We start from the raw sequence: 22568 nt of genomic DNA on the forward strand, positions 1-22568 counted from the left end.
TACGTCGTGGAAGTCGTCGGAAGCCGAGGGAAGTCGGCGGAAGTCGTCAGACTTTCTTGGATGTGGCGGCGTAATCGGGCTGATGTGTCTGCCAGCTTTCGTACTTAGTCGTCCCCAGGAGGACGTCATCGGCCACCTCATAGGGTGCCCGATGACGCCCCTATCGTGTCACCGAGACCAAGCAAAGAGTAGGTCCTCACTCAAAGCAGGTCTGAGCCAGACTGACACATCCGGCGTCCAGAGACCTCCCCGGCCCCATTCCCCCACCCACGACTTGTCTCGATTTATCTCGGATGTCGGTGGAAGTCGTAGGAAGACAATGGAAGTGGCGCGGATATCGGTGGAAGTCGGGGGAAGACAATGGAAGAGGCGGGAAGTCGGTGGAAGTCGTGGGAAGACTGTGGAAGTGGCGCGGATGTCGGTGGAAGTCGTGGAAAGACAATGGAAGTGGCGCAGATGTCGGTGGAAGTCGGGGGAAGACAATGGAAGTGGCGCGGATGTCGGTGGAAGTCGGGGGAAGACAATGGAAGTGGCAGGAAGTCGGTGGAAGTCGTGGGAAGACTGTGGAAGTGGCGAGGATGTCAGTGGAAGTCGTGGGAAGACAATGGAAGTGGCGAGGATGTCGGTGGAAGTCGGGGGAAGACAATGGATGTGGCAGGGACGTCAATGGAAGTCGGGGGACGTCTTTGGAAGTCTTTTGGACGACTGGGGAAGTCAATGGACGTATTTGGACGAACACGGATGGAATTGGAAGAGTTGCGACGAATTTGGATGTGCAAAATGACTTCCGAGTGACGTCCCAGTTCTATCAGGGCAATGGGGTCTTGTGGGAAGGAAACTTTGGTGTTTGGGGTTTTCTCGGAGAGTTGTTGGCTGGCTGGCTGGGGTTGTTGCCGTTGCTGTGCTGGTTGTTGCTGGTAAATACTTTGGGTTGTTGGATGGCTGTTGGAGGTTTTCTTGGATGCATTTCTGCTGTTGAAGGACTCGCGGACCACTGCTTGTGTGGTGATTTGAGTTTTCTTCTTGGGTGGATCTGAGTGTTTACTGAATTCCTGAATTACTGTTTACTGAGTTCTTAAATCGACGATTTGTCCATAAACGAGACGTTTTACGGGTTTAGTTGGCTTGCACTACTGAGGTTTCTCCTACCAGGGCAAACGCGCTTAACGACGTTTTGTCCTACCTAATTTTGTCCTACCGTAATTTTGTCGAGAGTGCGTAGAAACGTCTATTGGTGACTTTAGGCCTAGTACTCGCGCTGCTCGCTGGGGGCTCCGCCCCCAGACCCCCGCATGTGTGGAGCGCGTGCCGAAGTATTTTCAGTAAGTCCGTGGTGAGCAAAGGCAAATTTTCTAAGGAAGTAAATGTCCTGCTTCTTTGAAAGCTCTATTTAACCGCTTTTGACCATATAATAAGGCTACTTTTACTGCTCAAATAGATAGCTTGTATTGCATTGGCTACTGTGGCAGTCAATGGGTGCATACAAGGTCCGGAAAATATTAAAGACTGCTTTGACAAGGATAGAGGTGAAAGGAAAAAAACCTTAAGTCTCTACGACCACTCCTCGACCCCAAACATTTCTTTGAGTGAGTAAGTGAGTGAGTCAGTCAGTCAGTCGGATTGGGGCTATATAGATTCTTGAAGATGATTGCCCAATTGCCGGTGGCGAGGTCCCGATTACGGCACAGTTTCGGAAATTCTCGACCAGACCTACCGATGGGGCGAATAAAATTTTTTAGTCATTCGGTCCCCTTTTTGGAAGATTGAGTAGCTTTGCTCGGAAACAGTGAGAAATTTTCAACTTTTGAGATTTTTCCCAATTTTCCCATTAAATTTGGAATCGAATGGAAAAACCCGCAGGTCTCTACGACCACTCCTTGACCCCGACCCCCAACATTTCTATGAATGAGTGAGTCAGTCAGTCGGATTGGGGCTATATGGGTTCTTGATGATTGATGAGTGAGGGAGTCAGTCAGTCGGATTTTGGGGCTTTATAGGTTCTTGATGACAATTGATGATTGATTTTAAGTATGTTGCCGGTGACGGGGACCCGATTGTGGCACAGTTTCTGAAATGTCTCGACTTGATCTACCGATTGGGCTAATAAAAATTTTTAGTCGGTCGGTCCCCTTTTTTGAAGATTGAGTGGACTTTGTTAAATTTAGGCCTATTTAATCGTTTTTGAGGATGTTGCCGGTGACAGGAACCCGATTGCGGCACAGTTTCGGAAATGTCTCGACCAGACCTACCGATGGGGCGAATAAAAATTATTAGTCGGTCGGTCCCCTTTTTTTGAAGATTGAGTGGACTTTGTTAAATTTAGGCCTATTTAATCGTTTTTTAGGATGTTGCCGGTGACGGGGACCCGATTGCGGCACAGTTTCGGAAATGTCTCGACCAGACCTACCGATGGGGCGAATAAAAATTTTCAGTCGGTCGGTCCCCTTTTATGAAGATTGAGTGGATTTTGTTGAATTTAGGCCTATGTATTATTTAATCGTTTTGAGGATGTTTCCGGTGACGGGGACCCGATTGCGGCACAGTTTCAGAAATGTCTCGACCAGACCTACCGATGGGGCGAATAAAAATTTTCAGTCGGTCGGTCTCCTTTTTTGAAGATTGAGTAGGTTTTGTTGGATTTAGGCCTATTTTATCGTTTTTGAGGATGTTGCCGGTGACGGAGACCCGATTGCGGCACAGTTTCGGAAATGTCTCGACCAGACCTACCGATGGGGCGAATAAAAATTTTCAGTCGGTCGGTCCCCTTTTTTGAAGATTGAGTAGGTTTTGTTGAATTTAGGCCTATTTTATCGTTTTTGAGGATGTTGCCGGTGACGGAGACCCGATTGCGGCACAGTTTCGGAAATGTCTCGACCAGACCTACCGATGGGGCGCATAAAAATTTTCAGTCGGTCGGTCCCCTTTTTTGAAGATTGAGTAGGTTTTGTTGAATTTAGGCCTATTTTATCGTTTTTGAGGATGTTGCCGGTGACGGAGACCCGATTGCGGCACAGTTTCGGAAATGTCTCGACCAGACCTACCGATGGGGCGAATAAAAATTTCTAGTCGGTCGGTCCCCTTTTTTGAAGATTGAGTAGGTTTGCTCGGAAACGGTGAGAAATTTGTTCCCCTTTTTTGTAGATAAAGTAGGTTTTCTCGGAAACGGTAAGGAATTTTCGACTTTTGGGATTTTTCCCAATTTTCCCATAAAATTTGGAATCGAATGGAAAAAACCGCAAGTCTCTACGACCACTCCTTCACCCCAAACATTTCTATGAGTCAGTGAGTCAGTGAGTCAGTCAGTGAGTCAGTCGGATTGGGGCTTTATAGGTTCTTGAAACCGAAAATGTTCAATTTCGTTCGACTTTTAACGGTCTAGGACTAGTATTAAATATTGCCAGATTTTGTTGAAATTTGAAATGTAGCCTCCTGACACCAAATGGAAACAAAAAATCGGGTGCCCAAATAGAATTTTTAACTCTCATTTTTAAGGACCGAGGCATGATCACAAGCTATCAAAAATAGGACTTCAGATCACAGATACTTTGACATTGTGACAAATGTCCAAAATTTTGACAAAATGAGATTTTTGGCTGCGTTATAGAACTTTTGATTTACTATCACCTAGTGAAAAGCATGTATCGATATCTCTTCGGCCAGCCCTACAACGCCGCTACGCCGCGAGCGCGACCACGACGGCAGTCAGGTCGAGTGGGGCATCACAACAATAACCGGTCACGTCCTGCCTAGCACGCTGCGCACGCTGGGGGCGAATGGGGCGCATCACCGGACGACAAACAACATTAAATTGAACTCAAAAAGACAACTTACTGCGACGTGGGCGAGGTCGAGGAGGCATGATAAATCAACAATCTTGGCCAAAGAAGTTCAGGAGAATTCAAGAAGGACGACAAGTGTTGTAGAACAAGTAACACTCGTTCAGGTGTACACAAGAAGGACGACAGGTGTTGAAGAAACACTATACTCTTGGCCAAGGAAGTTAGAACAAGTAAACTCGTTCGCGAGAACTAAAGCTCGAACGAGGAAGCAGAGATAAATACTGAAGAAATACTCAATCAGTAACACACGAGAACAAAAGAATGACGCAGACGGAGAGCGACAGCGATGGGACGGTACCGAGTACACCCAAAACTACTCTCAAGAAACTCTTAAATTTTGGCCGATGACAAGAGGGGAAATATCCGGTTGTGGCAAAGTGATTTACCACTGCGGCTGACCTCTCAAGGGTGAAAGCAAATAAGGAAACACGAATTTCAAACAAAGGACGCGCACGGCAAGAGCAGCGCCTGGGAGTCCAGAAAGCGCGCTACGCACGCTGATGAGGGTCTTTGAGTGCAGCGGCACTAGGGGGCGGCACTCCGAGACGAAGGGCATGACGGGGAGGTCGGCGCACTTGGGGACGCACTGGGGGATCACTGGGACTTAAAGCGACACCGCCGAAGTGGTTGTCGGCTTGGCTCCTTGAGAGTTCACAGGCCGACGATTCGCTCTCGGGGGCAACTACTGGCACATGGAGAGAAGGTCCAGGAGGCACGGTGGGCACGTTGACGGGGGTCTTCGAGTGCAGCAGCACTGTTGTTGTTCTGTTTTTACCTTGAATCCCTTTTGTATTTCAGTCTTTCTAGACAGCATAGAAGCTTTCTCCTCCGCTGTATATCTTGAAAAGCTTTTCTTAATTTCTAATCGGTAAGCTATATTCAAAAAATACTCCAGAAACCTTATGTTTGCGTTCAAAACAGACAGACCATACTGGTATGCGGCACAATCACAGTCCCGTTTCAAAAGTGCATCTATATGATTCATTTGACTAGGCGTCGCTTTACACACATTGCAGGATTGGTTTGAAGTGTCTGTTGCAGCACTAGAAACTTTTCCGTCAACCATTGTGGGAAACACCTTGTGAGAAACCTCAACGTCACGTTCTCCCACAGTTACACTCAAAGAAATTCTTGTAAAATGATGAGAAAAATTTTGATGAACTCTTTGTAAAACGCAAAACACAACAATTGTTGTAAATTTATGAAAAAAATCTGGATGAACTATTTGTGAAACGCAAAACACAACAATCGTTGTAATTTTTTGAAAAAGAATCTAGACGAACTATTTGTAAAACGCAAAACACAACGATTGTTGTAAATTTATGAACAAAATCTGGATGAAGTATATGTAAAACGCAAAACACAACGATTGTTGTAAATTTATGAAAAAAATCTGGAAGAAGTATTTGCGAAACGCAAAACACAACTATTGTTGGAAATTTATGAAAAGAAAATCTGGATGAACTGTTGTAAAACGGAAAACACAACGATTATTGTAAATTTATGAAAAAAGTCTAGATGAACTGTTTGTTAAACAAAAAACACGACTGTTGTTGTAAATTTATGAAAAAAATCTGGATGAACTATTTGTAAAACGCAAAACACAACAATTGTTGTAAATTTATGAAAAAATGGAATCCGAAGGCTCCATGTATGACACGGGAAGTTCATTCAAAATATATTTAAGGATGAACTTTATTGTAAGGCTCCAAGTACATCACTGGTTGTAAATTCAGGATATAATTTTGGATAAACTTTATCGTAAATTTCCAACTACGATACTTTGTGTCAATTTATGAAAAGAAATTGGATGAACTATGTTGCTAACGTTTACTTGTTTGGAGAACTCTAAAGGTTCACTTGAAGAGTCATTGGGTAGCTGGCTCCCCAGCTAGCGTGTGTCTTGGTAGCACAGTGGTAAAGACCGTGCACCGTAAGAGTAATGTCGTGGGTTCAAATCTGTCAGGAAAATCGAAGTAAAACTATTGCAGAAGAAAGTTGAAGGGAAGTGTCATATTTATACAACCAAAAAATCTTATTGATTTTACACCTTTTGCCGTAAAATAAAATGACGACACTTTTCTTCAAATAATGACTTTTGTCATATTCTATGAGGCCAGGAAAAAAAAGAAACTTCCCAGATTTTACAGGTCTAGTTGTAAAATAATGACTTTTTACTTCAAATGATGATTACTTTTGTATTCTGCAAAGGACTTCATGGATCCAGAAAATTTTCTTTCTTATGTCGTTAAATTACAAAACTTCTTGTAAAAATACGAAGTGGTTGTAATTTCAAAATACAAAGGGTTTGTGGTAGAAAATTTGCAGAGGTTTTGTTGTCATTTTACAAAAAAATTTCTGAGAGTGATACTTTTGTAGCTACAAGAGCGTCACTGGCTTCTTGCAATTTTGCGCAGGTTGATTTAATTTTTTGTACAGATTCCTTCGTGTACTCAAGCTCAAGGGGCCTGCAGAAAGTGGTAGACGATGGTCTAGAATTCACCCAAATAATTGTCTCTACACCTATAAAAAAAAAATAAAAAAAAAATGAATAAATGAGCGGTTAGCGTGTTATTTCTTACCCGTTGTCTCATCTTTGGAGTGTAGTAACAGTGGTACAAGCGACGTTAAGAGCATTGTACTGTCGTCCAACTGCTCTTGATGCCAAATTTGATTGTACTGTGAATGATTAGAGGAGGCATCAAAACCATACTTAGATACTAAATTAAATTTATTAATAGATTCCATTGACTCTGACGAAATCACTTCGCTCTGCAGCGTGCATAAGCGCTTGGATGTATGGTCTAGCAGTGATTGCATAGGCACTGAAGCTTTAGATTCTGTCACTACAATATCTTTGGGGAAACAATTTTCCTGTTTAAAATAAAGACAAATGATAAAAACTGAAAACCACTCACAAAGTAAAAAATCGTTGCCCTTTTTACCTTTTTGGCCCGCCCTTCTATTCAAAAAATAGGGGGGGGGGCTATGCATTTGCCTTTGTGTCTGTGTGTTGTTGTTGTCGTTGTTGGCGTCTGTGTACAAGGAAGGAGTTGAGCTAGAGTAACCAGATTTGGAGGGTACTTCAGGAGTACCGTCCAAACAAATAATCCGTTGGTGCAAATCCCGTCCGGGTCGCACAAGGGCTGCTGCAGGTGCATCATGGTTTACATGAGCGGGAGGGGGATTTCCGCCATTATTGGTGCTAGCAGGGCACATAGGGGTATTTTTGGAATCGGGGCGACGAGACAAGATGAATGGACCTGGTTCCGACCCCATCGGCCGCTTTTACAAGTTGGCCAGATCAGGATCTTCAACAAAGGGGGTCGACCGACTAAAAAAAACTATTGCAGATTTCGATTGGTCTCAGCAGCAAGACCTTTTCAACGAGGGGTCGGAAAGGGGGTCCAGGAGCCCGACTTCGTCTAATAGTCACATCAGGATCTTGAAAAAAGGGGGTCGACCGACTGAAAATTTTTACTTAAGTTTTCGATAGGTCTTGGCAAGACCTCTTCAACGAGGGGTCGGAAGGGGGGTCCAGGAGCCCGCCTTCATGAGTTATGGGAAAAAGTGCGACGGACTCGTTTTGCGCTCCTGCTGTGCCTCTATTGCAAGGAGTTGCAGTCGCATGGCAAATATGGGTATCTTCGGAATGAGGGCTAAGAGACAAATGAAATGGGCATATTCTAAGGACAGTTGGAGTAAAAAAGTGTCTAAGTCACGATAGTACATCGATAACTTTGCTTCACCCGCTCACGGGGTGTGTGATGCGAGCGGGCCGAAGGCCCGGGCCTTCGACTGGCCAAGATGGGTCTGATGCGAAGGCCGAAGGCCCGAGGAAAGGCCGCCGGCAGGCCAAGCTGGGCCGGGCCCCCTGTCGAACCGAGTTGCCGGCGAAGCGGAGCTGGCAACTCGGTTCGACGGAAGGGCGGGCCCTAGCTTGTTTCTTTCGGAAACGACACTTTGATAGATTTTTTGGCCAGTAGGTTCCGGAATCCCAAAAAGCCCCAAACCCTCAAAATCAGCCATTTTTAGGGGGTTTTGACCTCTACCAAAAAGCCAATCGGTGTTGGATCCGGCCCGATTTGTGTTTCGGCAATTCCTCTTCACACTGAGAAAACCTTACAAACTATTTTGGGCCTTCCAAAGAAAAGTAGTTTGTATAACAAAGTATTTTGAGCATACGTAAGCTTACAAAGAAAATACTTCGTAATTTACAAACTATTTCTTCGTACAACAAAGTATTTTAGTTTGTTATACGTATGCTCAAAATACTTCGTAAGGTTTTAAGAGTGCACTAGGGGAACCAAAAGAAACGGTTCGGACTTATACAAGTTGAGCTTGGCGGCCGTGTTGAGACAGCTCCACCGCGACGTGAGGGGGGCCAAAATCTGGCGGATCGTGCAGCATTTGGTAACCACGTAGTCGGCGTGATGGTTGAAGTTCAGCCCACGGTCCAGTACGATGCCCAGGTACTTGAGCGTGGGGGCTTCCTCGACGTCCTCGACGTCCACTCTCACGGTCAGCGTCCTGGCCCGGCGCTTGCCATTCTTGAAAAGGATGACCTGCGTCTTGACGGCGTTGACGGCAAGTCTCCAGCTCTTGAAATAGTGCACGGCCGTGGCGGTGCTCCTGTTGAGTGTCCTCTCGATCCGGACCACGCTCTTGGAGGACGTGAGGAAGGCAGTATCATCTGCGTATTTCGCCGTTAGCGTGCCGGGCAGAGCGGGAAAGTCCGCTGTATACAGGATGTATATCAGCGGCCCGACGGACGATCCCTGCGGCACGCCGAAACGGGGGTGGAAGATGTCCGAGATGCGTCCCATGGCGTGGATCCTGAACGTGCGCTCCATCAAGTAAGGTAAAAAATCAATTGTGGGTCACATTTTTGAAAATTCCAAATTAAGGCCTTTAATTTTGACCTGGTGACAAAAGTGCACGTGCGGCCTTTAACTATGGTCCTTGGACTAAGTTTTGCAGCATAGTAGCCCCGTCTATCATCCTTGTTTACTAAACTGTGGCTGTTTTAAAAATAGTCTGTTTTGGCCCACAATTGATTTTTGGAACCAGTTGTGGGTCAGCATTGTAGAAAGCTCAAATTTGGATATGATTTGCTTAAATGCGGAAGGAATTCACTTTTGAATTTATTTTTTGGAATCGTGAAAACTGCAGGATCTGTAGCACAATGAATCAATTGTGGGTCATATCAATTGTGGGCCATTTCGTCTTTTTGCTTGTAAATTGACCACTTTTGAAAGATATTTTCTTATTTTCATTAATAAAAGGTCCCTGGTTCTCAATAAACCAAGCAGGCACGTTTTTCACTCAAAGAGGAAAAATACATAAACAGGCTTATTTCACTGTGAGACAGATGTGAGTTAAACGTCCTGGATTAGAGACGAAACTTTTACAGTGCATATTCTAGGGCCGCTGTTGTGGTAGACACACCATGTCATCGTGAAGTATTGCTACAGTTTATAATCTATTTCAGTTAGAATATTTAGTCTGTAGGGATTGATTTGACTCGTTTTAACAGGGCCGGACTGGCCTCGGGTGCCTAGCCTGCAGTTAGAGAGCGTTCCCCTTCCGGGCGCTATGTAAGCCCCGCAATGCCCCCCCCCTCCCCAACAAAAAAAGCCTTATGGCAGACTGGAAGAAAGAGCTAGCGTCGTCATTCGGGGCTGTAGCCTAAGCTTAACAACCTTCGTATCGTAGTACTAAATGTGACAGAGCAGAAAAATAGAATTTACTGTGATACATCAGTCATTTAGAAGCGCAGAAAACAAAAAAATATAAGAAAAACTACCGTAAAATTCGTCGAAAATAATGGGTCGGACATGGTAGCGAACGCTACTTTGCCATCACCCGCGCACCATGGCATTGAATGATTTTGGCTGTACTATGGTAAATTTATGTTCCCTGACCTATTATGAACCTAAATCAGCAAGGGCGTCCCATTTTACCTCGTAATAGCTTCACGGTGGCAATTTGAAAAACACACGATTTTTCGCCTCGTTGGATGGGCGCTTTTTTCACGACTTTTTGAAGGGCCTTCCTTTGAAGCCTGATAGGAGCTGTCACAGTCGTCGCTCGGACAAAAACGCTATTTGGGGAGACAAAGAAAGGTTGGAGGAAGGTCTACCGCGAAATTCAAATCGATTCAATCTCCGTCGGGTCTGCGGTGACCCGTCGAAAAAAATGACCCACAATTGATTCGTGATCCACAATTGATTTTTTACCTTACGACCGACCAAGGTGCGAAGCGGCAGGGGAAAGCCAAGGCGGTGTAGCTTCAGGTGCAATGCTTCGTGCCAAAGGCTGTCGAAGGCCTTGGTCAGGTCCGGGGCGGTCATCCCGACGCTCCAGCCTATCTATGTCTATCTGGTTCAGCAGGGGCGTACGTGGAGACTCGGAGCAGCTGTTCCTGCGTACCCCGGCCTCTCACGAACCCCACCTGCGACGCTGGGATGGCGTTAAGCCTGCTAGTGGCCGCACGCAACCGCTCCGTGACGATCCTTTCGGCGACTTTGGAAATGGCGCTTAAGAGTGCTATGGGGCAGCTGGTCGCGTCGTCCTTTCTCTTGCCGGGCTTCTTCAGCGGGATGGTTTTAGCGCATTTCCAGGAACTTAGCCAGTGTTGCAGAATCAGGATTGAATTAATGATATAAAGCAGCATGGCTCCTTGCTAGCAATAACAGCCAGTAAGGGAGAGTGGGGTAATTCCGGACGCTTTTTTCCTTTTTGGTCTTTGAGCTTGAATACGCTTCTTGGGTCAAATGTTATTGCAGGAGAGTAAAGTATGGGCCTTTACCTTCAAAATGATACACATGAAAGCCAAATCTCAGCAACGGTTAGGGAGATATAGGCGCCTAACAAAAGCCCTGCACGTGTCCGGAATTACCCCAGGCTGGGGTAATTCCGAGGGGGTATGCACTCGCGTAATAGTCGGTTCACTCTATCTGTAATAGCACGCGTAATAATACGCGTAATAGTCAGGTAATAGCCGAAATTGTCAAAATTTTATCAATTTTGGTGTGTTTTAGGCCGTTTTTAGCTAAATTCCGATTGATTTGTGGCGTAATAGAGCGTAATAGCGTAATAGTCGGTACACAGGTTCAGAGAGCGCATACCCCCTCGGGTAATTCCGGACGACCTATGGGGCAATTCCGGACGACCTTATGATTTGTCACTACTCGAGCTTACTTTCGCTTGTTTTGATGTGAGGCATGCTTTCAGAAGGCGCACAAGGACATTTGCTGCGAACTAAAGTGTTTGATTATTACTCAAAGCATATTATAAGGAAAAGTTTCTATCAAAACCCCTAAATTTACAACACTATCTTGAGTAAAGCTCTTAAACATAGCTGCCATGCTATTTTTCGTTCTTTCTTTATCCTTCTGAACGGTGGGGCTGCATGTCCACAATTTTGAACCCACTACCTGAACATTCCGCGGGAAATTCAAGAAAATAACCTTTCTTGTCCGGATTTACCCCACAGGTAGTGAAAACCTTTGATGTTCAATTATAAGAAAACGGCGAGCTATACGGACACTCCCGAAACGTCAAAGTAAAGTCCAAAGACCATATAATATGATAAAATTTTAGTCATGGGACTGAACTTGACGGTCAGGTACGATAAGTACATGGAAATACGAAGGAAAGATGCAGCTTTTGCCTATTTTTGATGGTACTCAAATTTCGTGAAGCGACCACAGCCAAACGGTTTGACCTCCTACCTTGGCGATTTGGAATTATCATTTTTAACACTGAAACACAGTGAAAATCGAAGTGTCCGGAATTACCCCGTGTCCGGAATTACCCCACTCTCCCTTACATTATTAAGAAAATCATTCATATGTCGTACAGATCCATAGATTCCTTGTGGCATAATGATGAACGGCCCTACTCTTCTGTTTTGAAGTGCAGCCTGCTCCTCTACACATTGACGAAGATTCTTATAAGAGTCAGCTCTAAGCAAACTCTGGTTTTGGTATTCTAACTAAATCTTGTCATACTCAAAACGACAGGCAATAACAAAAAACCACTCAGCAAACAACTTTTTGCTTTCAAAATTAACAAAAAAAAAATACGATTTCAAGAAATCCTAGGAGTCACGAAGTAAATTTGGTTATTATTGTGGAGTATAAGTGTGGAGAAAGAAAAAAAAGTTGTGTAAAAGGGATAGAGGGTGGCTCAGGGGTGGTTACCAAAGGCAGTGGTACCAATGTGGTCGATGTGCCACCCATCAAAATTTGAACTTGACAATAAATAGAAATCAAAATGCCGGGAAATTCGAAAAATTCACATGTTGATGTAATCCACAGTGTTCTGACAATAGAACATCTTTGAAGTCCATCAATATTAAAATGTTCGTAGTGGTTCGTAGCAGAAAGAAGGCGCAGTAAATTAATTTTCGCGGGTTGGCAACAATCTTCTCGGCGTCTGCGCCCTTGCGAAAATAGCGAAGCCGAAAACACGAGTAGTCGCCCATTAAGGCGGGACCCGGGCTATTGCTATAGGTGTCCGATCCGGCTAAAATTTTGTACACAGGTTCGGGACGCATAAAGGAAGCTCCCTTTAAATTTTTTTGGGGCTGGTTTAATTTTGAACGAAGTTATTGAACATTCAAAAACTCAATCTTATTTCAGTTCGATCTCAAAAAGTACGAGTCCAAGAGACAATTGCGTTGCAGAATCGTAAAGAGGACGGCGAGATCTAGTGAAATATGTATGCGCGAAGTTCGTGAAATAATATTTAGGCATTGAAATAGGTGTTAAAAGTTGATCAATTTTTGGCCAATGTTCACTGAGTTATTTTGCAGACAGCAGATCAGTTTCATGAATCGCCATATACATATTTCACTAGGCCCTGATGTCCCCTTCAATATTCTGTAAGCCTTTTTACCCTACGACTGATGGTTCTTGAGATCGAACTGAAATAAAAAGACACTGTTTGCGGCTCATTCTCTTCGTTTTGAAGTTGGCGGTCGACTGGCGGGGCTCTGGACGGTGGCGCAGTGGCAGGTATCGGAACTCGGTGCAGGCCAGGCGGTGCGGCGCGACACATTTTTGACTGACAGCTGACCTGCAGCTGGGCATTGTCTTCGCCGCCTTCCCCCTCCCCCGCTCCCCCCGCGCTAAGCCGGAGCTGCAGACGAGGACCCGGAGCGCGCCCGGCAGGCCGCCGGGCCGCCTCGGACTCTGATCCAGCCAGTCCCCCCAACGAGCTCCTCACGACTTGAACGCGTCGCGCTGGCCAGAATTTGGCGAAAAGGGTGGCGTAAGGGGAAAGGAGTCATACGTTTCATCCACGGTGCCCGATGGGAGAGCCTGAAGGTCGTAGGAGAAATTTTATCTCCGATTACAATCCGTTGTTCGACTGGTGTCAAAATGATCGTGAAAAAAAAGGAAACTGTTGGTACCCAGCCGCCACAACTTAGAAGTCACATTCAAATTTTAAATTTGGAAACTGGAGCGCGTAGGACTCCAGGGCCAGCCGCGTGCCTCGCTCTTCGGCCACTGCTTCCCCCTCCAGTCCCCCCCTCGGCCGTCCCGATTGCACCGCACGGGTGAGACAGAGATGGACAATCACATCTGTCTGAGCACACGGCGAGAGCCGGGCTGCACCGGCCGCGCCGCTCTGTCTGGCCATCGACACTGTCAAAACGCATTGCGCTGTCCGTCACTGCCGAGAATGCACGGCAGGTATAGGACTTTCCACCCTGAACTAGGACCATTTTATTTTTTGGAAGTACCTGACTGTGGTGCCATCTCTCGGGAAAGTGCTACATTGCCAGAACGAAAATGGCAAGGAGTATTCGCAAAAGGAGACTCCCGTCAATACACTTTTTAAGTTCCTTTAGCCGTCGCGGGTGAACGGCCACCGGGGTCCCGCCTTAAAACTGCCCCTCTATTGTTGCTGACGTTGAATTGCTTGGCTTGTTTCAAAAGGCTACGGTTCTCTAGTCATGTTTTCTTCAATTCTGTGTAATAGTTCTCACTCACAACGTGACAACACCACGACGGTTGGTTTGACAAACTTTACATACTTGGGAGGGATGGTTTCGGAACGCGGGTGAGTCTTGTTCGAGGAACATAGGCACTGCAAGTCGCGACGTGGAGCGAAGTGGCCATGGTGCTAACTGAATCAAAAGTACCATCAAACCTCGCTAAAAGGAGCGGCCACATGACCATCTTTCTCAAAAAGAAACTAAAATTCTTAAAGTGACTCAAACTACATTAAGGAAAGATAATTCACAGATGCTTGTGCGCAGGCATGCAGTTTAATGGCTCAATTCTCTCCAATTTTAAGAGGAACAAAAATTTTCAACAAAACAACAACAAAAACAACAACACAGCGGTGCGGGGTTGGTGGGGGACACACTCATAAAAAGTCACTGGCCGGCCGGCCGATCCAAATGGCCACGTTCGAAAACAACGTGAATGCTATTGTTGGATCTCTTCTAGCTGCAGGCAAAGAGATTTTTCATTTAGAACGTGCTTTTTCATCTTTTGGGGTAAGCTGTAGAGGGCCGAAAAGGAGCTCAGCTATTGGTCGGGTCCGGCTCGGCTCCCCCCACTTCCTTCCTTTTTCCTTGACGAGTCGAGTTTTACCATGCAAACAGCGATTTTAAGAGCAAATTTCTCAAAACTGGCCATTAACTTTTTAACCACATTTCAACATTGGAATCAGCGTTCAAAGTTCTACTAGTCTGTAAAATCTCATTAAAATCCTATAGAATTTTTCCTGTTCGGCCACACGAATTGAATCTCGCGCCGGCTGAATCCTCGGGGAAACTATAAGGCTACTTCGTGCCTAAAAAAAGAAAGAAACAAACGTTAACATCATGGTCTCTGATAATACTTCTGTAACCAGCATGCTCTGCAATAGAGGGCACTTCACGATGAAGGGAGAGTACGGCGAATCGTAACAGGGGCGATTTGTAACAAATGCGTTTAGTAATTTAAGTTGAGGGTGTAGAAGAAAGTCTGAGTATGGCCTCTCTTTCGCTAAAAGTAGAGGGTCCTTGAACAATCGAGCGGATGTGATCGGTGCTCAGGTATAGTTTTGGAGGGAGACTGAAACATAGAGTACACCGGAAACACGCAAATCTTAAATTTTGAGTTCTAGGAAGTTCCTGTCTGAGACTCCCTTGGGATAAATCACCATCGAAGTACCGTTGGGGCCTCGAAGCGTGATCCCTTTACAACGTTACCACGTGGCATAAGTTGCCCAATTTTGGCCAGTGATGGTTTGAGACGTACATTTTGCGTAACATGCATTTGGGACAACAGACTCGTTTAAAAAAAAAAAATCTAAGTAGTTGATGTAATAAAGTGCTTGAATTATTTCTCGAATCATCTGAAGCCTTTTTTTCAGTCGAAATGTGACTGCTGACTCGAATGAAAGCCAGGTGAAAATCAATAACGGGTTGGTCTTTTTTCAACTCGTAATCCATGATATCTCCCAAAGTATTTTGTCAACCGTATGAACACTTATTAGCAGGTGAAAAGAGAACATAATGATGAGTATTAGTGCCTTGCCTGACATAGTAATGATACGATACAAAGGTGATATTTTATTTTATGAAAATGATGCTTTGCAGTCCTTCTCTGCGGCGTGACAGCGTCGTGTCACACCGCAACAGAATCGAAGTTCACTTCTTCTATGGGGACGGTCTGAGGTTGACTCGCTGTGCTGGGGGACGACCCTGTTGTGCTGTGCCCCTCGAAGCACCTGCAGAAAGCATATCACCCTCAATACAAAGGCGGCACTTCACTGCCTCTTCTGGTGATTCTCTTGTATAGGTATTCCTGCACTAATATTCCTACGCTAGTATTTTTTGTTTTTGCGACAATTTGGGTTATCATCTCTTTTAAGGCAAGGTTTTCTGAACGGCCCATCGAATCGCCAAAGAGCGATCGATTCAAAAGATCTTATCTGGGCGTTACCCCCAGGACAATCTTATCTTAAACGCAGGCGAATTTCACTTAGTTTGATCATGTGATACAGCTACAAATTCATATAATTTGTGATTCATTTCACTAAAATGTGAAGATGAAAGATCAACGAAACAAAAAGTGCATGTAAAAATATATTCCGCTTACCCTCGCACTCGTCCCAAATGGTCAGACTGAGTGAAATTCACCTGTTTAAGATAAGATTGTCCTGGGGAGAACACCAAGATAAGATCTTTTGAATAAGACCCCTCGTTGTATCGCCAAAAGAAAGATATTTGAGCATCACCTTCTGATCAAGATTGTGGCGACGTGACTGACTGAACTTTGACAATCGTGAGCTGCACACACTACATTCGTATGGTCTTTTTTATGCATAGTTATGCATGCACATATACGTCCATATGTTATGTATAATATTATGCATCACTGTGCACATTTTATGCATGAAGATGCATAAAATGTACACAGTGATGCACAATTTTATACATGCCTAATGGATGTTTCTGCGCATGCATAACTATGCATAAAAAACGCATCATTATGCATTTTAAAAGTCCATAAGAATTTAGTGTGCACCCACCAGTAAACTGCACGGGCATGTCGGTGGCCCAGTTGAAAGGCCTGACCCTGAGCGTGCCGTAGTCCGCCTCCACGGGGACCTCCGCCACGTCGTCCGGCCGGCCCTGCCGCCACACGGCGAGCTGCCCGGGCCGGTGCTGCACCTCCAGCACCACCTCGCCGGGGCGGAAGAATCGGCGGCCTCTCCAGTGTTCCTGCTCACTCGAAGCTGGAGAGAGTGCTTGTCACGCTCCCCCAGGGAGTCAACCACAAAGCACGCTTCATCCTGGAGTGGGCTTGCAAGAACGCTCCAGGATGAAAGCCTCAAAAGTGCCAAAAATCTTCGTTTTTCAACCAAAAGGACATTTAGCGTGAATTTTTCGAGGTCAAAGGAGCTCTGGCCACGAACCTTCTGGGAGTCCGGGACTTCTCCTTTCAGATTTGAGTTAAGGTGGTCCCGGCTCACCTGGAAACCGAGTTTAGTCATGTTCCGGCCAGACGGCTGGCTCTTTTGCTGGAAAAAGGGTGATTTTTGGCACTTTTGAGGCTAAATTACTGCTTCATTTCGCATCTTAGCCCATGGCATGTGTTGACATTTTTTGTTTGTCTTGTTGAGACCCATCCATTTCTATAAAGAGATGTCGATTCGGCCAATTTTAGAACTTGACCCTACCGAAATTAGACTGATTTTGATATTTTTGACCCCACTTTTCTGCATAAAATGCAATGAATCAAGTGGAAATATTTGTGCTGCAACAATGATTCATAGCTCGTTGGAAAGGTAATTAAATTCCGCATCTTTTCAGACCTCAGGCGTTTTGATATCTCATCTGGTTCGGCGGCAATACTTAAAAAACTACCAATTTTGGCGTTTTGACCCAGTTTTGAGCCCTCCCCTAAAGCTGATGCAATTTTTTCCGGATCAAATGCGACTCTTTAATGATCTTGTACTATCCTAGGGACCCCATTTCGCCAATAAAAACGGGGGGTCAGAAATTAAGATCCACCCTAGTGGTCAAAGTCCCTGTCCGCACCACACGCGCGGAATTGGCCGCGTTTGTTTTCTCAGTGTAAATCCTGTGTTCTGACCAACAGGAGATTCGGTCAGATTTTGTATGCTCAAAATACTTCGTTAGCATAAGCTACTTTTCATTTTCAGGCCTAGAATAGAGTGTAAGGTTTTCAGAGAGCACCTTGACAGGTTTGCCGCATCTCCAGCTGCAGCCGTCGCAGCCTCTCACTGCCATGTATCTCAGTGTGCCGTCGTCCCCCTCGCCCCACAGCCACACCTTGCTGCAGTTCGGGCTGCCGAGGAGGTGCAGCTCGATGCTGCTGTGGTCCTCCGCGAACTGCACGCGGGCCGTGACCGAGGCGTTCACCGGCAGGGCCACCGTGGGGAGTGCTTCGGGCAGAAGAGGCGTCACTTCGTCGCCGAATGGGACTCAAAGCGAACACGTGATCCCACCAACGGATAGCTCTCCGAGGGAGGAATCCATATTGATGGGATCACACACTCGGTCCGAGTCCTGTTCAGCGACTCTGGTGCTCAAAAGGCGTCAGGAGTTTCGTCTGCCAGCGCACTGTGGGCCAGAGGACCAGTGGAGGCGGCCGAAACTTACGAAGCGTTTTGAGCTCCAGAGTCGCTGAACGGGACTGGAACCGCGAACGTGCACTCTTCAAACCTTGCAAAGAATGTGTTCGCTTTACTATCTATTTGGTTTGCAGCTAGCGAAGAGTTTAGCTTGTTTAAATTACGAACTGGTAGTTCGGAATTTTGCGAACAATGTGTTTGCAAGGGTTCGCAATAGTAACAGGTTGTTCGCAAATTGCAAACTAGTGATTTGCAAAACGGATGCGTTCTTCGCATTGCAAACAAGTGATACTCTTCGCAAGCTTACAAATGCATCGGTTCGCAAGGTTCTAGGAGTGTGTGACCCCACCAATGGATTTCTCGTTCGGACACCCTTGGAATTTTATGATGACACGAGATGCGTAACATACATTCAAATTAAAACATACGTAATACGATGAAATCATTATGTTCAAAATTAAGCGTACCTTACGATGGCAAATCAACATAATATAAAAACGTTCGTAAGAAAATGAGCGTGGAGAGCAATCCATTGGTGGGGTCGCACGTACAGTTCGAGTCCTGTTAAGCGACAACTCACTGTGCACGTCGGTCGAGGGGGCACCCACATTGGATGTTTGGGGACACAAGATTTCTTCAGGCTTAAGATTTCATCGGATTTCGCAAGATTTTAACCACTATTCCGCTCATAATTAGCTTGTTTTTGTCCTTTGGGGGGCAAGATTTCAGATTTCCCACAGATTTCTAGCGCTAAGGGGACTAGGGGACAAGATTTTTAGAGTGGTTGCCCCCGACGTCGGTCCCGGAGTGGCGCACTCACCGTCGCAGCCCTCCTCGTCAGAGCCGTCGTCACACTCGCTGCCACCGTCGCACCTGTTGCCCCCAATAACGCACTTGCTGCCGTCCTTGCACGGGAAGTAATCCGACTCGCACTCGCCGGCCGCTGCGGACACGGACAGACTGTTCGTTGGCGGAGGATTTTGTACGCACAACGACGTGACTATTCTTCTAGCTGCTCTAGAAACTGAAGAGTGTGCATGGCATGCTCCCCCAGGGAGTATGCCACAAAGCACGCTCCATCCTGGAGTGTGCTTGAAAGCACACCCTACCCAGGAGCATGCTTGGCAAGCACGCTCTACGCAGGAGCATGTGACGAATGTGACAAAATGTCACGTTCGTTTGAGCAGTGTGTCACATTCGTTGGAACGTGAATAAGCTAATTTATGGCTGATTCACATCGAAACGAACGTGACACAATGCTCAAACGAACTTGACATTTTGTCACATTCATTTGAACGTGATGTCACGTTCCTAGGATGAGAGTGCGCAAGTCATCAGTAAACAACGTAAGTCATCAGTTTACGACTTTTGGCCGTTTTGAAAATTAGCAACATATTTAATGCTAAATTAGGCTACAACACAATTTCTAACAGTGTAACGTTGGTTGTAACAACACTTTGTCCTCAAAATTACAAACAACCAGGAAGAGGTCTGGAGGACGGCCTACCGAGTGAGGCGGCGGCGGCCAGAAGGCCGAGCAGGACGAGGAACCTTGTCGCCATCCTCCGAGGAAGGCGCGGGCACTACTGCCAGCTGCAGTGGCGTGACAAGCCGACCGCGTGGGCCGCGCCACGGCCGCGCTGAGCTGGCTGCGATAAGAAGGTTGAATCAAGGGGAAATCACTGAATTTCGGTGTACAAATATAATGAATTTCAGTCAAATTTCGATGAAATTCAGTCAAATTTCGATGAATTTCAGTCGAATTTCGATGAACTTTACATGTTTGACTAATTTCCGTGAACAAATTTGACTGGAGTTATTTCCCCTTGGGTTGAATATACCCAGGGTGGCCACCACGAGAAACATCTCGAAAGAATTCGAGGATAACCTTCAAACAATTCTTACAAAATCAGATATGCTCTTACCGAAATCCATGGAAATTTCGCTTTGACTCAATGAAATCCTACCAAAATTCATGCAGAATTCAAAAATTTGTACATTGTAATTGAAAGTTATTCCTCTTGCATGGTGGACCAAAATTTGTGCCCGCTGGAATGCCTGCATCTCTCTCCATGCCAGTGGAAGAACGGTCGAAGACCCACCACAGCTTAACTTTCTCCTCGGAGCTGGATACGACGAATGTATTCAATACCTGCGCGCATTTGCACTCTGACATTCCCGCCCTTTTAGCACACCCTGGAAGCTTTATTTAGAGAGCTCTCGCTCTACAAATCCAACTGCGTACATTTTACGCTCTAACTGGAGCATGCTTGGATGTACGCAATAACTAGAGCATGCCTTGGCAAGCACGCTCCAGTTAAAGTCAGGGACGCACCAGGCAGAGCATACACAGATAAATTCCTACAAAGAACTGCTCTTCGTATTACGAAGAAAAAGGCGGCTTCGCAGCCTGCGAAGGAAATCGTTTGTAATACGAACGATTTTCTTTGAAATACAAAGGAAAAATCCTTCGCAGGCTGCGAAGAAGTTCTTCGTAGGCTACGAAGAATTTTTCCTTTGTATTACAAAGAAAATCGTTCGTATTACAAACGATTTCCTTCGCAGGCTGCGAAGCCGCCGTTTTCTTCGTAATACAAAGAGCAGTTCTTTGTAGAGTTTTAAGTGTGTACATGGCCAAGTACGCTCCAGGAACCGCATACCTTTCAGGTACGCTGCAGACTGTGCATACCTGTCAAGCACGCTCTAGCTAGTGTACTTGCCAAGAACGCTTTATTTATACATGACCCAGTAATTAAATTAAATAAAAGAATATCCTTATGCGACAAGACTCTTCGAATGATGTCTAGGTGGTAGAATTTTGGAGGCAGTCTAGATCAATGATGGGCTGTCGATGCCTTTGCAACTCATGTCTCCTCATCACAGGCCGATCTACTTTAAATTATGAAACCAGACCCTTCCATATCAATCCGTGAATTTACTTCTGCTGTAAGGAACTTGGAACACAAGCCTCTCCAACTCACCTCATTGTGTCAAAGCCATCAACTTGTAGCCACGGCCGCAGAGCCAGCCGGTGGGCGAGCCCTAGGCTGTGATGATAACCTCTGCCGAGCCGTCCGCGGTGTGATTTGATGGGGCTGAAGTAGACTCCATAGGCGTAAGGGAGGGTGGGGCAGTTTGAAACAGGGGCAGTTCGAAACAGATGCCCATAGGGCTATTTATCATAAGGAGGGTGAGAAAACAAAATCTAAATGGTACCCGACTTTCATTTTTTGGACTTATTCGGTTTGCAATCCACAAGGCCGTGACCGGAGTGGTGTGGAGTTAGTAAAGAGTCGGTAAAATTCGACCACTCCCAGAAACAGGTAAAACTTAAATTTCGGGACCCAGGATCTTTCCGTCTGCGGTCTCTCAGTAATCAATTACCCGTATACTAATGACTTTATCACGAACTGTAGTCCTTTACGAATGTTCACCATTTGGAGATTTTATCATAACATAACCTATAAAGAGAATATGACTAAATGTTTGGATGAGTGTACTATGGGGCAGTTTGAAACAATCTTGCATGAGGCAGTTTGAAACAAGAGATTTGTTGTTTCAAAGTGCCCCGTGAGTCAGAATTCAGACGGTTAAATCACCTAGTTCATGCAGGACATATTCTTGGTTGGTACGGGCTGCCGAAGTGCCTGTTTCAAACTGTCCCACGGCTGTTTCAAAGTACACCTGATAAGTTCTAATTAACGCGCATACTAGTGTCATTCGGCAGTGGTTAATGTGAAGAAAGGTCTGGGCTATTAATCTGACACAAATGCAGCACCGACAGAAAAGAACTTCGCCCCTGAGATCGAAATTCCAAATTCTGTTTCAAACTGCCCCACCCTCCCTTACATGGATCTTTTCTGCACTCGCGAACGGTGGCGCACAACACTTTCTTTGAAAACAGCCAGGGGAGGGCAAGGTACTGTCGGTTCTGTACACTACATGCATGCTTGCAAGTACACACTTACAAACGCATGCTTGACGCATGGAGTTATACGACGTCAAGCATGCGTTTTTAAGTGTCTACTTGCAAGCATGCATTTGTAAGTGTGTACTTAGCCAAGCATGCGTTTGTAAGTGTGTACTTAGTAGACAGTTAGGTTTGCAGTGTACCTAGGTACTTAACTGGTAAAATTGAGAAGTCAGTACCTAGGTACTGTATTCGGACTCGAGCAAGTCCAGTACCTAGGTACTTAAGGGGGCACACCAGTGAAAATGCAGAGGTTTGGTTAGGTTAGGTTAGGAATGTGACACTCAAAGTTGACAAAAGTTTCAAATCGCTGTAAAACCTGAACGGTCACTCCAACCATCTCAGTTCAAATTACGATACCATTACTAGGTCTTAAAGTAAATAACAGGAAAAGTAGCGATATACATCGGCAACTTTGGCCCGTCCCGTTCATCAGGGAATGTGCAAATTTCGCCTATGTTTAATCCTGATGGGATTTGAACCTGAGTCTGGGGTCAAAACAAATGTTATTTTCGTCATCAGCGCCCTCAAAAAAGGCGTCACTGGGGTTGCCTGGCATGGGGCGTGTTTTCTACAGTCGTGTCCTTGCTGTCTTGTGTAACCATGAGCATGGACTTTCTCGCTGACGACCTGGAGATATCGTCGTCCAT

The 22568-nt window shown here is 45.6% G+C and overlaps 1 protein-coding gene across 1 annotated transcript; it reads right to left on the reverse strand.

Annotated features, from left to right (window-relative positions):
• Positions 1–15397: 15397 nt before the first annotated feature.
• On the reverse strand, positions 15398–19524 carry LOC117651898 (low-density lipoprotein receptor-related protein 1-like). The gene is made up of 5 exons (XM_034396448.1): positions 19456–19524; positions 18769–18891; positions 17551–17759; positions 16380–16572; positions 15398–15575 (listed from the first exon to the last, which is right to left on the reverse strand). Exons 1-5 carry the CDS (start codon positions 19508–19510, stop codon positions 15505–15507), a joined length of 651 nt encoding a protein of 216 aa, XP_034252339.1. The 5' UTR covers positions 19511–19524; the 3' UTR covers positions 15398–15504.
• Positions 19525–22568: the final 3044 nt, after the last annotated feature.

Source organism: Thrips palmi, unplaced genomic scaffold, assembly GCF_012932325.1.
Source record: "Thrips palmi isolate BJ-2018 unplaced genomic scaffold, TpBJ-2018v1 HiC_scaffold_6, whole genome shotgun sequence".
NCBI classification, from domain to species: Eukaryota; Metazoa; Arthropoda; class Insecta; order Thysanoptera; family Thripidae; genus Thrips; species Thrips palmi.